A 17,436-nucleotide genomic window follows, 5' to 3' on the forward strand; every position below is an offset into this window, starting at 1 on the left:
TGCTAGGCATGAGGAAGAGCGCATGGAATAGACAATACCTGGGGAGCAGCATGTGGCATAGGTGGGCCTTGGGAGATGCGCATATACTAGCAGACCTGAGGAGGAATGCATGTCACATGCTGGGCCCGAGGAAGAGCGCATGGAATAGACAATACCTGGGGAGCAGCATGTGGCATAGCTTGGCCTTGGGAGATGCGCATATACTAGAAGACCTGAGGAGGAATGCATGTCACATGCTTGGCTTCAAGAAGAGCGCATGGAATAGACAATACCTGGGGAGCAGCATGTGGCATAGCTGGGCCTTGTGAGCCCCTCATATAATAGCAGACTTGAGGAGGAATGCATGTCACATGCTGGGCATGAGGAAGAGCGCATGGAATAGACAATACCTGGGGAGCAGCATGTGGCATAGGTGGGCCTTGGGAGATGCGCATATACTAGAAGACCTGAGGAGGAATGCATGTCACATGCTTGGCTTCAGGAAGAGCGCATGGAACAGACAATACCTGGGGAGCAGCATGTGGCATAGCTGGGCCTTGGGAGATGCGCATATACTAGAAGACCTGAGGAGGAATGCATGTCACATGCTTGGCTTCAGGAAGAGCGCATGGAATAGACAATACCTGGGGAGCAGCATGTGGCATAGCTGGGCCTTGGGAGATGCGCATATACTAGAAGACCTGAGGAGGAATGCATGTCACATTCTTGGCTTCAGGAAGAGCGCATGGAATAGACAATACCTAGGGAGCAGCATGTGGCATAGCTGGGCCTTGGGAGATGCGCATATACTAGAAGACCTGAGGAGGAATGCATGTCACATGCTTGGCTTCAGGAAGAGCGCATGGAATAGACAAAACTGGGGAGCAGCATGTGGCATAGCTGGGCCTTGGGAGATGCGCATATACTAGCAGACCTGAGGAGGAATGCATGTCACATGCTTGTCACATGCTCCTTGAAAGGAGTGCATGGAACCGTCAAAGGCCTTTGAAAGAGTTGGCCTGGGAGAAGGGGTGTACGTGGAATAACCAGGCCTGGGGAAGAGCGCATGGAATAGACAATACCTGGGGAGCAGCATGTGGCATAGCTGGGCCTTGGGAGATGCGCATATACTAGCAGACCTGAGGAGGAATGCATGTCACATGCTTGGCTTCAGGAAGAGCGCATGCAATAGACAATACCTGGGGAGCAGCATGTGGCATAGCTGGGCCTTGCGAGCCCCTCATATAATAGCAGACTTGAGGAGGAATGCATGGAACATGCTGGGCCTGGGGAAGAGCGCATGGAATAGACAATACCTGGGGAGCAGCATGTGGCATAGCTGGGCCTTGGGAGATGTGCATATACTAGAAGACCTGAGGAGGAATGCATGTCACATGCTTGGCTTCAGGAAGAGCGCATGGAATAGACAATACCTGGGGAGCAGCATGTGGCATAGCTGGGCCTTGGGAGATGCGCATATACTTGCAGACCTGAGGTGGAATGCATGTCACATGCTTGGCTTCAGGAAGAGCGCATGGAATAGACAATACCTGGGGAGCAGCATGTGGCATAGCTGGGCCTTGCGAGCCCCTCATATAATAGCAGACTTGAGGAGGAATGCATGGAACATGCTGGGCCTGAGGAAGAGCGCATGAAATAGACAATACCTGGGGAGCAGCATGTGGCATAGCTGGGCCTTGGGAGATGTGCATATACTAGAAGACCTGAGGAGGAATGCATGTCACATGCTTGGCTTCAGAAAGAGCGCATGGAATAGACAATACCTGGGGAGCAGCATGTGGCATAGCTGGGCCTTGGGAGATGCGCATATACTAGAAGACCTGAGGAGGAATGCATGTCACATGCTTAGCTTCAGGAAGAGCGCATGGAATAGACAATACCTGGGGAGCAGCATGTGGCATAGCTGGGCCTTGCAAGCCCCTCATATAATAGCAGACCTGAAGAGGAATGCATGGAACATGCTGGGCCTGAGGAAGAGCGCATGGAATAGACAATACCTGGGGAGCAGCACGTGGCATAGCTGGGCCTTGCGAGCCCCTCATATAATAGCAGACTTGAGGAGGAATGCATGGAACATGCTGGGCCTGAGGAAGAGCGCATGGAATAGACAATACCTGGGGAGCAGCACGTGGCATAGCTGGGCCTTGCGAGCCCCTCATATAATAGACTTGAGGAGGAATGCATGGAACATGCTTGGCCTGAGGAAGAGCGCATGGAATAGACAATACCTGGGGAGCAGCACGTGGCATAGCTGGGCCTTGCGAGCCCCACATATAATAGCAGACTTGAGGAGGAATGCATGTCACATGCTGGGCATGAGGAAGAGCGCATGGAATACACAATACCTGGGGAGCAGCATGTGGCATAGGTGGGCCATGGGAGATGCGCATATACTAGCAGGCCTGAGGAGGAATGCATGTCACATGCTGGGCCCGAGGAAGAGCGCATGGAATAGACAATACCTGGGGAGCAGCATGTGGCATAGCTGGGCCTTGGGAGATGCGCATATACTAGAAGACCTGAGGAGGAATGCATGTCACATGCTTGGCTTCAGGAAGAGCGCATGGAATAGACAATACCTGGGGAGCAGCATGTGGCATAGCTGGGCCTTGCGAGCCCCTCATATAATAGCAGACTTGAGGAGGAATGCATGGAACATGCTGGGCCTGAGGAAGAGCGCATGGAATAGACAATACCTGGGGAGCAGCACGTGGCATAGCTGGGCCTTGCGAGCCCCTCATATAATAGCAGACTTGAGGAGGAATGCATGGAACATGCTGGGCCTGAGGAAGAGCGCATGGAATAGACAATACCTGGGGAGCAGCACGTGGCATAGCTGGGCCTTGCGAACCCCTCATATAATAGCAGACTTGAGGAGGAATGCATGGAGCATGCTGGGCCTGAGGAAGAGCGCATGGAATAGACAATACCTGGGGAGCAGCACGTGGCATAGCTGGGCCTTGCGAGCCCCTCATATAATAGCAGACTTGAGGAGGAATGCATGGAACATGCTGGGCCTGAGGAAGAGCGCATGGAATAGACAATACCTGGGGAGCAGCACGTGGCATAGCTGAGCCTTGCGAGCCCCTCATATAATAGCAGACTTTAGGAGGAATGCATGGAACATGCTGGGCCTGAGGAAGAGCGCATGGAATAGACTTTACCTGGGGAGCAGCACGTGGCATAGCTGGGCCTTGCGAGCCCCTCATATAATAGCAGACTTGAGGAGGAATGCATAGAACATGCTGGGCCTGAGGAAGAGCGCATGGAATAGACAATACCTGGGGAGCAGCACGTGGCATAGCTGGGCCTTGCGAGCCCCTCATATAATAGCAGACTTGAGGAGGAATGCATGGAACATGCTTGGCCTGAGGAAGAGCGCATGGAATAGACAATACCTGGGGAGCAGCACGTGGCATAGCTGGACCTTGAGAGCCCCTCATATAATAACAGACTTGAGGAGGAATGCATGTCACATGCTGGGCATGAGGAAGAGCGCATGGAATAGACAATACCTGGGGAGCAGCATGTGGCATTGGTGGGCCTTGGGAGATGCGCATATACTAGAAGACCTGCGGAGGAATGCATGTCACATGCTTGGCTTCAGGAAGAGCGCATGGAATAGACTTTACCTGGGGAGCAGCACGTGACATAGCTGGGCCTTGCAAGCCCCTCATATAATAGCACACTTGAGGAGGAATGTATAGAACATGCTGGGCCTGAGGAAGAGCGCATGGAATAGACAATACCTGGGGAGCAGCACGTGGCATAGCTGGGCCTTGTGAGCCCCTCATATTATAGCAGACTTGAGGAGGAATGCATGGAACATGCTTGGCCTGAGGAAGAGCGCATGGAATAGACAATACCTGGGGAGCAGCATGTGGCTTAGCTGGGCCTTGCGAGCCCCTCATATAATAGCAGACTTGAGGAGGAATGCATGTCACATGCTAGGCATGAGGAAGAGCGCATGGAATAGACAATACCTGGGGAGCAGCATGTGGCATAGGTGGGCCTTGGGAGATGCGCCTATACTAGCAGACCTGAGGAGGAATGCATGTCACATGCTGGGCCCGAGGAAGAGCGCATGGAATAGACAATACCTGGGGAGCAGCATGTGGCATAGCTGGGCCTAGGTACCCTCTCATGGAATAGACCAGCCAGAGAAGGAATGCATGGTCTATGCCGGCTCTTAAGGAATAGTGCAAAGTGTAGATAGCCCTGTGCAGGTGCAAATGGAATAGAGAATTGGGTGCTTTGAAACAGTATGTTCTTACTGTATAAGCACCTAGCAAGCGAACAATAAATAAAGGTTTAGGCGACAACACATGGCGCACTAGACCCGGTCTGGGGAAAATGCAGCACCAATCTACGTGGCAGCGCAGGGTATAGGGGCATTGGCCAGAGTGTCGGGACCAGACTGATTTGTACACAGTCGAGTTAGTTTGTAAAAGGTCTGAGACCCGGAGGTGTGACCACGCTTTGCAGTTTAAATCCTTTCCCTTGCACTCGATGGGAAAATAATTGCTAGGCCTTTCTACTCTTCTTTCTTACTGGATCACTGCAGGAAAGGAAGGCTATCTAAATGCATGTTATCCTTCCATCTCACGGCATGAACAGTTATATCCTTCTACCCCATTAGATCACTGCTTAATTTTAAGAGGAAACACAGAAATTCTATTTCAGTGTATCACTGCATAAAGTAAACAAGAACCCTGCATACGTACATCCATCCACCTCAGACATTTCTGCACATTCAGTGTCACTGGATCCCTGTGTGATGTGAAGAACATCGCCCGAATATTTCCACACCTCCAGTATCACTGGATCACTGCATTGGGTAAAGAACATCGCCCGGATATTTCCACACCTCCAGTATCACTGGATCACTGCATTGGGTAAAGAACATCGCCGAGGCAATTCTATACCTTCAGTATCACTGGATCACTGCATTGGGTAAAGACCATCAATCACACATTTCCACACCTTCAGTCACTGCATTGGGTAAAGACCATCACCCAGACATTTCCACACCTTCAGTATCACTGAATCACTGCATTGGGTAAAGACCATCACCCAGACATTTCCACACCTTCAGTATCACTGGATCACTGCATTGGGGAAAGAACATCGCCGAGGTAATTCTATACCTTCAGTGTCACTGGATCACTGTGTGGTGTAAAGACCATCGCCCAGGCAATTCTATACCTTCAGTGTCACTGGATCGCTGTATGGTATAAAGGCCATCCCCAGATATGCCCGGAGGTGTGACCACGCTTTGCAGTTTAAATCCTTTCCCTTGCACTCGATGGGAAAATAATTGCTAGGCCTTTCTACTCTTCTTTCTTACTGGATCACTGCAGGAAAGGAAGGCTATCTAAATGCATGTTATCCTTCCATCTCACGGCATGAACAGTTATATCCTTCTACCCCATTAGATCACTGCTTAATTTTAAGAGGAAACACAGAAATTCTATTTCAGTGTATCACTGCATAAAGTAAACAAGAACCCTGCATACGTACATCCATCCACCTCAGACATTTCTGCACATTCAGTGTCACTGGATCCCTGTGTGATGTGAAGAACATCGCCCGAATATTTCCACACCTCCAGTATCACTGGATCACTGCATTGGGTAAAGAACATCGCCCGGATATTTCCACACCTCCAGTATCACTGGATCACTGCATTGGGTAAAGAACATCGCCGAGGCAATTCTATACCTTCAGTATCACTGGATCACTGCATTGGGTAAAGACCATCAATCACACATTTCCACACCTTCAGTCACTGCATTGGGTAAAGACCATCACCCAGACATTTCCACACCTTCAGTATCACTGAATCACTGCATTGGGTAAAGACCATCACCCAGACATTTCCACACCTTCAGTATCACTGGATCACTGCATTGGGGAAAGAACATCGCCGAGGTAATTCTATACCTTCAGTGTCACTGGATCACTGTGTGGTGTAAAGACCATCGCCCAGGCAATTCTATACCTTCAGTGTCACTGGATCGCTGTATGGTATAAAGGCCATCCCCAGATATGTCTTCGTGTTAATTGTCAATGGATATCTGCATACTATAAAGGCTGAACCCAGACATTTCTACATGTTCAATGTCGATGGATACCTGCATGCTATAAAGGCCGTCCCCAGACATTTCTACATGTTCATTGTTGATGGATCCTTGCATGCTATAAAGGACCTCCCCAGACATTTCTATATGTTAATTGTCGATGGATACCTGCATGCTATAAAGGCCGTCCCCAGACATTTCTACATGTTCATTGTTGATGGATCCTTGCATGCTATAAAGGACCTCCCCAGACATTTCTATATGTTCATTGTTGATGGATACCTGCATGCTATAAAGGCTCTTCCAAAACATTTCTATATATCCATTGTCGATGGATACTGGCATGCTATAAAGGCTGTCACCAGACATTTCGACATGTTCATTGTAAATGGATACTTGCATGCTATAAGGGCTGTCCCCAGATATTTCTACACATTCATGGTCGATGGATACCTGCATGCTATAGAGGCCCTCCCAAGACATTTCTATATACGTTCATTGTCGATGGATACTTGCATGCTATGAAGGCCGTCCCCAGACATTTTGACACGTTCATTGCCAATGGATACCTGCATGCTATAAGGGCTGTCCCCAGATATTTCTACACCTTCATTGTCAATGGATACCTGCATGCTATAAAGGCCCTCCCCAGACATTTCTATATGTTCATTGTCGATGGATACCTGTATGCTATAAAGTCCATCTCCAGACATTTCTACACGTTCAGTGTCGATGGATATCTGCATGCTATAAAGGCCCTCCCCAGACATTACTATATGTTAATTGTCAATGGATACCTGCATGCTACAAGGGCTGTCCCTAGATATTTCTACACCTTCATTGACAGTGGATACCTGCATGCTATAAAGGCCCTCCCCAGACATTTCTATATGTTCATTGTCGATGGATACCTGCATGCTATAAAGGCTGTCCACAGGCATTTCGACCCCTTCACTGCCACCGAATCACTCATGGTGTGAGGAGCAACACCAGATATGGTGTCTCCACTCTCAGGGAGTCATATTGTGGAGTAAAGGCCATCCTTGCCTTTCTATGCAAGACCCTGGGTGTTTTTAATTTGATAAAGACAAGAGTTGGCCCGCTTTGGAATTTGTAATGTCCCTGCCTTGTACCCATGCCAATTCCCAACTTACCAGCTGCCAGCTGCATCCAGGCGCACACCTTGTACACAGTGGCAGAGTTGCAGAAGAAGAAGAGACCAAAGCAGAGCATGGAACCCACGATAAGGAACATGGAGATACCCACAAAGAACATGGCCGTCTTAAAGGCCCCGGAGGGGATGCTGGCGAAGTCCAGGGCGCTGCCCTTGCAGATGAGCTCAGAGGTGAGTGCGTTGCCGATACAGTAACTGAAGAGGCCGAAGTAGCCGGCCTGGGGAGTGTTGATGCTGTCCCCGATCCAGTAGGGCTGGATGAAGACCACCACCATGATGATGGTGAAGCATATGGTGAAGACGGCCCAGAGAACCCCAATGGCGCGCGCGTTGCGCACATAGTTGGTGTGGTAGATCTTGGCAGCCTCTTGGGCTGGCAGCATCTTCCCCATGGTTCTTCCGGGGGATGGTTTCCTTCAAGGTGGGCAGAAACGGAGGCAGCTGCGGATTGGCAGATGCAGCTAGGCTCACTCTATGGATTCTTGTATCTGGAGAACGTGTAGAAATACACGATTGTGTTGGAGTCTTCTTAGGACGCTACCAGACTGGTCTCTCTGGTCCTGAAAAGTAAACGAGTGGACGTATCCGGTCGTGTCACAAAAGCCTAGCTGTCCCGGGGGACGTCATCTCCATGGAGCTAGTCCTCCCGAGCCCTGGCTAATGGCGTTTAGATCAGATTCCGTAACCCAAGGCCGGCTGAAATATTCATGAACCTGAACGTCTCTGCGCATGTCCACCGTGCCCAGTCTCCCTGACAGGCTCAGGCCCAGAAGGGCACCGTGGGCCCTGCTAATGCTAATTGGTTTAAAGGGAATTAAGAGAAGTGCAGGGAGACGTAATGGCCGCTGCCCGGAAGAACTCTGCCAGGCCTGCTGTCTAGTGACGCACATACGTAGGACGGATCTGTGGAGAACCGCGCGGGATCAGGAGTGCTACTTGCGAGTAGAAATGTGGCTTTGAAGTCGGCCGGGGCAGTCGCGCGCACGCTTAAAGAAAGGGGGAGGGGTCTGCGTAAACTGGGCAGCAAAAGAGCACGTTACCTTCAAAGGCGTTGCTAGGAGTAAGCGAAGTGATAAACTCGCTAATGTCCAATATGTGAATGGTCATTGTTGTTATTAAATACTATGAATAATAATGATAATATTAACATCTGTTGGGCAATAGCATCCCCTACGTTTTTTTTTAAAGAGACGCTTTAACGGTTACCTCTAGGGACTTCTAATTTTGACAGCTAAGTCACAGCAAGATAACATTATTTGCTCCAGATCACACACTTTAGATAAGGGGTGAAGCTGAGAATTGAGATCAGTCTGCCACTCTGTCATTTGACCACATACCTTCCTATCTTGCATGTGTCCTCTTTCTGGTGCACGAAATCAATCTCAGTAAAAAAAAAAAAATAACATACAAATACTGTGTTTTACAGAGATGTCTTAAAAAGTACACCACTCAGAACAAATGCCTCTGACATGTAAATACTTATGGTACTGAGATATATAACACTTGCCGCTGTCATTTGCATGGTCTCCAGGGACTATCGCAGAGCTGAAAGAGAGGTGGGTGGGTTAGCTTCATGTCAACCATTACTGCCACAACTTGTAAAACACACATGCACACATGCCAACATTCAGATGCACCTGGGAGGGAGATTTCCACAGGGAAATCGGGAGACACACATTTCCCCATAGGAACGCATTGGGGCTCCAGTTATTTTAGGCGGGAGACTGTGAAAAATAGCGATATTTTTCACCTAAAAATCGGGAGTCTCCCGCCTAAATCGGGAGGGTTGGCATCCATGCGACATGCACAAGCCGCCTGTGATCTTTTCTTGTCCATAAACTACCCCTGCACCTCATCTTGCTAACTATTCTGCCACAGTCTTGCAACTACAATGGTCTGTAAACTGTACAAATCAAGGATCTCTGTGTGTGCCAGGTAGCAGTGCAGTTGTACCTCTGTGTGTGCCAGTTAGCAGTGCAGTTGGACCTCTGTGTGTAACAGGTAGCAGTGCAGTTGGACCTCTGTGTGTGCCGGGTAGCAGTGCAGTTGGACATCTCTGTGTGCCAGTTAGCAGTGCTGTTGGACCTCTGTGTGTGCCAGGTAGCAGTGCAGTTGGACTTCTTTGTGTGCCGGGTAGCAGTGCAGTTGGACATCTCTGTGTGCCAGTTAGCAGTGCTGTTGGACCTCTGTTTGTGCAGGGTAGTAGTGCAGTTGGACCTCTGTGTGTGCGAGGTGCAGTGCAGTTGGACCTCTGTGTGTGCCAGTTAGCAGTGCTGTTGGACCTCTGCGTGTGCCAGATAGCAGTGCAGTTGGACTTCTTTGTGTGCCAGGTGGCAGTGCAGTTGGACCTCTGTGTGTGCCGGGTAGTAGTGCAGTTGGGCCTCTGTGTGTGACAGGTAGCAGTGCAGTTGGACCTCTGTGTGTGATGGGTAGCAGTGCAGTTGGACCTCTGTGTGTGCCGGGTAGCAGTGCAGTTGGACCTCTGTTAGTGTCAGTTAGCAGTGCTGTTGGACCTCTGTTTTTGCAGGATAGTAGTGCAGTTGGACCTCTGTGTGTGCCAGGTGCAGTGCAGTTGGACCTCTGTGTGTGCCTGTTAGCAGTGCAGTTGGACTTCTTTGTGTGCCAGGTGGCAGTGCAGTTGGACCTCTGTGTGTGCCGGGTAGTAGTGCAGTTGGGCCTCTGTGTGTGACAGGTAGCAGTGCAGTTGGACCTCTGTGTGTGCCAGGTAGCAGTGCAGTTGGACTTCTTTGTGTGCCAGGTGGCAGTGCAGTTGGACCTCTGTGTGCCGGGTAGTAGTGCAGTTGGACCTCTGTGTGTGCCAGGTAGCAGTGCAGTTGGACTTCTTTGTGTGCCAGGTGGCAGTGCAGTTGGACCTCTGTGTGTGCCGGGTAGTAGTGCAGTTGGGCCTCTGTGTGTGACAGGTAGCAGTGCTGTTGGACCTCTGTGTGTGCCAGGTAGCAGTGTAGTTGGACTTCTTTGTGTGCCAGGTGGCAGTGCAGTTGGACCTCTGTGTGTGCCGGGTAGTAGTGCAGTTGGGCCTCTGTGTGTGACAGGTAGCAGTGCAGTTGGACCTCTGTGTGTGATGGGTAGCAATGCAGTTGGACCTCTGTGTGTGCCGGGTAGCAGTGCAGTTGGACCTCTGTTAGTGCCAGTTAGCAGTGTTGTTGCACCTTTGTTTGTGCAGGGTAGTAGTGCAGTTGGACCTCTGTGTGTGCCAGGTGCAGTGCAGTTGGACCTCTGTGTGTGCCAGTTAGCAGTGCTGTTGGACCTCTTTGTGTGCCAGGTAGCAGTGCCGTTGGACCCTCTGTGTGTGCCAAGTAGCAGTGCAGTTGGACTTCTTTGTGTGTCAGGTGGCAGTGCAGTTGAACCTGTGTGTGTGCCGTGTTGTAGTGCAGTTGGACCTCTGTGTGTGCCTGGTAGTAGTGCAGTTGGACCTCTGTGTGTGCCAGGTGGCAGTGCAGTTGGACCTCTGTGTGTGCATGTTAGCAGTGCTGTTGGACATCTGTGTGTGCCAGGTGACAGTGCAGTTGTACCTCTCTGTGTGCCAGGTAGCAATGCAGTAGTTTTGCTGTGTGTGCTAGAGACAGCTAAGAACTCATTTTTAACATTATTCGAGTTAAGGTTGTTCATAGCTTCACCTCTGATGCCCATGCCATCTCATAATTGTAGTGAGAAATGCAGGTTCTTGAAGCTGTCAGGAAATATAAGGGGTGGTACTGAGTTCTGGGCAGCACAAGCCCTTCTGGGCACACCCTTAGCATCCCCAATGGACGGTGGGACCAAGAGTGCTACTAGATTGAAACTTTGGGGGATAGCTACAAGCTCAGTTGGTGGAGGAGGGGTCACCTCAGGAGTCTTTGTGTGGGTGGGGCCTTAATGAAATGACTACTGCTTGCAGGAGTGCAGGGATGAGTAATAGACACGACTCCTGCTTACCTCCCACTATTGCTAAACCAGCAGTGATCCCAATCCTAAAGGTGAGCCAAGCAAGGCCAGGCAGGTATACCACCGCCACCTCTTTAGGGTAGCACGAGCAGCCTTCAGGCTATACTCCTCAGGAGGGAATTGAAGTGGCGCAGAAGCAGATCAGACAACAAAACTGCTGTGGCACCAAAATAAAACAGAGTATAGACCCAATGTTCTATGAAAAATGGGATATTTCAATTCAACTAAAAATGCAAACACACTAATCAAAAACACGATAACCCTTTCCTGTAAAAGAAGACACTATGCAGACTTTGTAAGGGAATGGGGCACTCTGAGTCTGAAGACAGGGGTGCCCAGGCAATCATTTGAGCAGCAATGTCAGATCACTGAAGATGTCTTTTAAAACAGTAGAAAGTGGGTTCGTACTGGTCATTGCAGCCTTTTAAAACTGACCAGGGGGACAGAACCTCAATGCGTGTTCTTTGCTCTCAACAGCATCGATCCAGGCTTCTAGATGCTTTAAATGCTTAGAGTCAACATTGAGACTTTTTGAGTCAGCTCACGACGATCCATTAATTTGGTGCGGCCATGTTGAGTGATCGGCTTGAATCGAGTGAAAAAAACAGGCAGGTAATGAGTAGAGTTAGTGTCACAAATTGGACACAATTGGGATGCAAAGGATGCAATGCGGTTCTTCAGTGGTGATAGGCTGGAAAACATTTGGAGAACAGACAGTCAATGGGTTAAGTCAGTGGCTCGATGGCTTGACAGGAGACCAAAAGGGGGCAAGTGTCTCCAAAGCAGCAAGTGTCTCACGTGTCTGCGGCAAGCCAGTTCCATATGCTTGCAGCTGGTATCTGCAGAAATGATTGAATACAAAAATACCTAATGAGAAATGATCAGATTTGTTGGGTCGAATTCGTTAGGGATTTTTGTTCATTTTTATTAAAAATAGATTGGGGTTGGGTAAGTGACATGTTAAGGCCGGGGGAAGTGGAGGGAATGTAGCGGGGAGGGGGGGGTTGCATTATTAAAATAAATGTGATCAAAACAAAACAAATTCGGTCATCTCTCAGTACGACATTTTTTTCAATCATTTCACGGTAATCCCTTGCAGCAATGTGATCAACACCTTGAGATGGATGAGTGGGCCAAAAAAGGATTGAAGCTGAAAAACAGAGCCCAGTGCTGTTTTTTGACTACTGTCTGCTTGGAAGGTCCAGTCCAGGGTCCCGGTGGCAAGGTAGGCTCATGGTTCTGTGCTTTCCATGTTATTTTATTTTTATTTGGCTCATTACTTTATACTATATTGGTCCATGATATGATGACGTGATATTAGATATTTGATAATGCTTTGAATTTGTTTAAAAATGTATTTTCATCTTAATTTTACATGTGGTAAATGTAATTGTTGTTAACTTATTTATGATATTGTATAATAGGTTTTCATGCTAAAGTCAAAATGCACATAAAAAACAATATTCCACTGATTTGCCGCTCTTTATAATTAGACCAGTGGCTTTTGGCCTGCCCCCCCCCTAATTAAAATGTGGGCAGGCCGGGCCCTTCAAAAATGCCAAATTGACAGTAAGTACTGTGAGAAACCTGGGTGTATTCTCTGAAGTAAACCTTGAGAATCCCTTATTCAGGTGGCCAGGGGAGGGCTGGCGCTCTCAGATCCCAACCCTGGGGGTGGACGAGCGAGCGAGGATCAGCTGGTTAAGGGAACCCGGGGTTATGCTCAGGGGAATACCCAAAAGGAGACGCAGTATTATACCGAGGAGGAGGGTGAGGGGGACAAAGTCCCTGAGGTCTTCCTTGGTTACTCCACATCTACCTCCCATCCATCCAAAGAAGTTGCCTTAACAACATCCTACCACCCCGTTACCCTCAAAACCCATAACTCCCCAAATCCTTGTTTCACCGGTCTACATTCGAATACTCCCAATCATTCTTCTGCACGTCCGTCTGATTATTTCCCGCACTCCCAACCTGCTCAGATGAAATACTACAGTTCCCACAATCCCTCTTGTTTATTTCACCATCCCACCTATTCCCGTTTGCCCCACAAACTCTAAAAATCCCATCCCTCTGATTGTCACTTTCCGATCGAAAGTGACCAACAATTACAGTTCCCACAAACCCTCCTACTCATTTTGAAAACTCTCCAAAACCCACCCTTCCGAGATCACCAAAAACCCCTTTAAACAAAGGTTGTAATACCATATTGCACCGTTTCCCCGTACTATCCTGTAGGACAATTTGACACTCTAGTGCCTCCCGCTTTCAACCTGAACATTTCTTTACCTTATAACAGACAACAAATATGAAATTTATTTTCCTGGCATGTCCCAACCCAAAGGCCAGACAGAGTCAGGCAATTAACCCAAGTCACACACTCCTGATGGCCCTTTCCTTTCTCCATAGGGATAAAAGGTGGAGCAAGAAAGCACAGTATGAGCAAAGCAGACAGCACAACGAGATAGCTATCCAGACCCAGCAGTTCAAGAGGAGGAGAAGACGGTGAATATCGAGAGGCTGACAAGGAGAGACATGACCTTGCCCTTTTCAACGCAGACATGTGAAACCTCTGCATAGGGAATCGTAAGACTGAGGACAATAGCTCAAGTGGGCTGCAGCAGATGTCAACGGTACACAGAGCGCGTCAACAGTGATAAGTGCGAGCGAGGGAAACTCCTGCTACCGTGGTACTGACCCTGACTCCAGTTACGAGGAAAGCCAAGCGATTCATCACAGCCGGTGAGTCAAGGGGAGAACTGATAAGAGCTGGGCTATGGTGAATGAATGTCGCAAAGTGGCAACTTGAACCAAGTTCAAAGCACTGTAAAAGTATTAAAGTGGAGACCAGCTGTAGAGGGAACCGGCACCACAGTGCTAACTCGAGAGACTCTGGTCGATCCCCGTCTGAGTGAAACTACAGATACCAGAAGGCGTAGAAGAGCCGTCAAGTTAGGTCAAAGTGGTCATACAGGAGGTCAAGTAAAATCCCTGTATAGTCGAAAGCCTTTGACCTAAGAACTATAAAGAAAGCAAGGCAAGCGAATCCTGCCACATGAGAGAGTAAGGGAAGTGAATACCGTAAACAACGAAAGTAAATGTGGAGGCGGAGTTGGCAAGAATGAACCCGGAGAGGGATGCTGACGAAAAGGGGCAAACTGTAAGTCCCAAGAAACAGTGTGTTGACAAACGTGATCCCAGCCGAGGGATGTCCACTGGAACTGTTTAAAAAGATGTTAAGATTAGCGATACCAAAAGCCATAGTGAACTCGGTGCAGGGAGGCAGGAAATTGAGAGGGGTCTGGGCCCAGAAGAGGTCAACCCAAGGGTGAGCCATCACCACCCTGATCAAGTGAACTCGAGCAAGGGAGGTTCACAGTGAACTGATGAAAAGACATTGTACGAAAATGATAGAACTGTACGAAAACGATAGAGGAAGACTTTGTTGAAAGCCATAGTGAACCTGGCAGAGGGAGGCCAACAGTCGAGAGGGGTCCGAACCCGAATGAGGGACATACAGGGGTGAAGACATCACCCAAAGTCCATTAAGAAAAGGAACTGGTATTGATTTATGCAATATGCTTTGTGAATGGTCAGCGGCCAGAGGAGGGGGACCCAGAGGTGAATCCATCACCCAAAGAAAACGTGAAAAGGAACTTTGTGTTTGTTTGTTATTTTACTGATCCTCGAATTCAAGAGACTTTTGTTGAAAGGAGACTTGGCCATTGAGGCTTCTGTGGTCTCGTGCTGGGGAAAGCTTGAGAACTGTACTGTGCTCCAAGATCTTATCTTAGCCCGTGCTTAAAATGTGGGTAAGGGAGACCCAAGATAACGCATCCTGGCATATTATTTGCAAACCGTTTTTTTCTTTCCTTGAAAACCATCCCACACCCTTTTGTATTAATTGTAAGTTTTGGCAATAGTTTTCTTAGGATAGGCTCTTTTTCTTTGACACGACACCACTAGGGCTGCTTATTTTCATTTGATGGTCGACGCTTGCTCCCATCTTACATTTAGGTTTAGATTAGGCTTTTTTTCAACCTGCATACAGTTTAATAAACAACCTTGAACTGTGATCACTTGTGTTTGTCTTTACTGTTGCCACCATGATTTCCTTACAGTACAAAGGGCTATGAACTAGCGTGCGCCGTCGCCACTTGCTCCCATCACAGCTTATGGACACTCTAATCCCACTGCTAGCCCAATCCTTGGGCTCTCCCCACCCCACCACAGACCCTGGGCTCTCCCCACCCTGCTCCCACCAAAGTACCTGCACTCTCCCCACCCTGCTCCCACCACTATCACATGGCACCCCCATCCTGCTCCAACCACGGTCCCTGGGCTCCCCACACCCTGCTCCCATCACAGTTCCAGGGCCAGTGGTGGCTAGTGTATTTTTTTAAGTGGGGGGGCATAAATATTTCCCCCAGATATGCCTTAGCGACTGAGCATAGCGGGGGAGCTCGAACCTATCAAGGAGGATTCGAGGGGTGGATGTTCTCCCTACATGTTAAAATAACGGGTTAAAATGTTGCATTATAGAGGACACTTTTACAAAAAACTGAGTAAAAAGCCAAACAGTTTGCAATTGCCGCTGGGGAGCTCAGGCATGGCATTTTTTTTACTGGACACTGATGATAGATGTCCAGTAACAAAATACCATCCCTGTCCTCACAGTGATTATGTCTGTATGCAAGGCGCTGGGGTGCCCAGGGGGAAAGCATGGTATGTTTGGCTGGACATCTATGATAGATGTCCAATAAAACAAGCACTAGCAATGCCAACAGTTTTTGCTTTTGTGTAGGCATGGGAAAGGCATTTGCAAAGCATTGTCATAGTGGTATTAACTGGCAATCGATGGTAACAGCCGGGCATCTAATAGGAGTGTCTGGCAAGTGCCTAATACATCTACACACACCAAACTGTTGGCTTAGCCAATGCTTGATTTTAGCTGAACTTCAGTGGAGGGCATCCATAGTGCTTATAAAGAGAGTGGCTGAAGACAGACCTGGTTAAGAAATGCGTATTACACCAATTGCGCATTTACAGCTCTAATTAAATCATTGGCTATCAGGAAACTGCTTTGAAAAAACACTGGCAGGCACTTCAAACACAGAGTTTGATGGTAAGGCTTGATGAAGCTAGCTCAAATAGATCCTAGGAGGATATGTTTAGGCAGGATGTGGTAGGAAGGGGTTGGAAATGGCCACAAGGATGAGCATGGGCACTGGTGGGAATAACACCAAACCACACCTGCACGCTTGAAAGATTACGGGTGATTTTGCCTGTTTTTAGTCTTTCACTTTCCACTCCATTTTATAAAAAAATGTCATGCAGGATGCTAACAATGGTGATCGCCTGCGTGCAATTACCACTTCTAACAAAAGGACCACCTACGCGTTTCCAATGAGATATCATCACGGCTATGCGCCAGACCATAACCATGGAAGTTGAGCCGGCATTGACCATGGCTGGTGCGAAGCAAGCTCCTAGTTAAGGGCACAGAACCCCAGCATGGTACTGAGCACCCTCCAACTGTTTCCCTGTACGGGGTTTGCCTTTCTTCATGGTTCCTTTCATTTGTACTGGTACTGGCATTCCCACTACTTGTTCCTCTGTCCTGTTTGAAACAAAACTATCCCTATGGCTAAACGTCAAGGTTGCCAGGACGCCCCTCTACTTGTGGAAATCCAAGAAGATGCAGCTTAAAAAAACCTGTGGCTCCCCGTGGAGCGAAAAAGCATAGTCCAGGCCTTCTGCCCTCCCACATCACAAGATCCCCGATGAAAGTCGCAGATTGAAAGCAGAAATCCCAGTCCCATTAAGTACACACCTGAATTTAACTTCCAATCTATCCATCTTAACTGTTAAATAACATGTCAGTAGAAAGGAACACAGCTATAGATCCCTTAGCACACAGGGTTCTACTCTGTAGAACAGCCCGGACCTCCTTGAGGGCACCACCTTGTCATCAGCTTTGCAGAAAATCCTGGAAAACTACCCTGGTTAGACAATCCCCTGGCACTTAACACAATGGTGCAGGACCAACCCAACCTCCTCATGTCCAGAAATGACCAGATCAGGACCCCATTGTTCATTGTTCAAGGGGCATTTACAACTCAGGACTCGCCTGCCTAAGGCAGCCTGACCCATTCTGCAAATTCTGCATCTTAAAATGAAGCAAAGGCCCTGGGACCACACCCGCTCCAAAAACAACCCCGGTGCTCCTGCACCCTC

The 17,436-nt window shown here is 48.6% G+C and overlaps 1 protein-coding gene across 1 annotated transcript in view; it reads right to left on the reverse strand.

Moving 5' to 3' along the window:
• Positions 1-8,228, reverse strand: part of LHFPL5 (LHFPL tetraspan subfamily member 5) — a 106,604-nt gene extending 98,376 nt beyond the window's left edge. The window contains exon 1 of the mRNA XM_069633442.1: positions 7,235-8,228. Within this exon, the coding sequence (XP_069489543.1) occupies positions 7,235-7,646 (412 nt within the window). The 5' untranslated portion in view covers positions 7,647-8,228. The remainder of the gene's footprint in view (positions 1-7,234) is intronic.
• Positions 8,229-17,436: the final 9,208 nt, after the last annotated feature.

Source organism: Ambystoma mexicanum, chromosome 13 (genome assembly GCF_040938575.1).
Source record: "Ambystoma mexicanum isolate Mex_15411 chromosome 13, UKY_AmexF1_1, whole genome shotgun sequence".
Classification (NCBI taxonomy): domain Eukaryota; kingdom Metazoa; phylum Chordata; class Amphibia; order Caudata; family Ambystomatidae; genus Ambystoma; species Ambystoma mexicanum.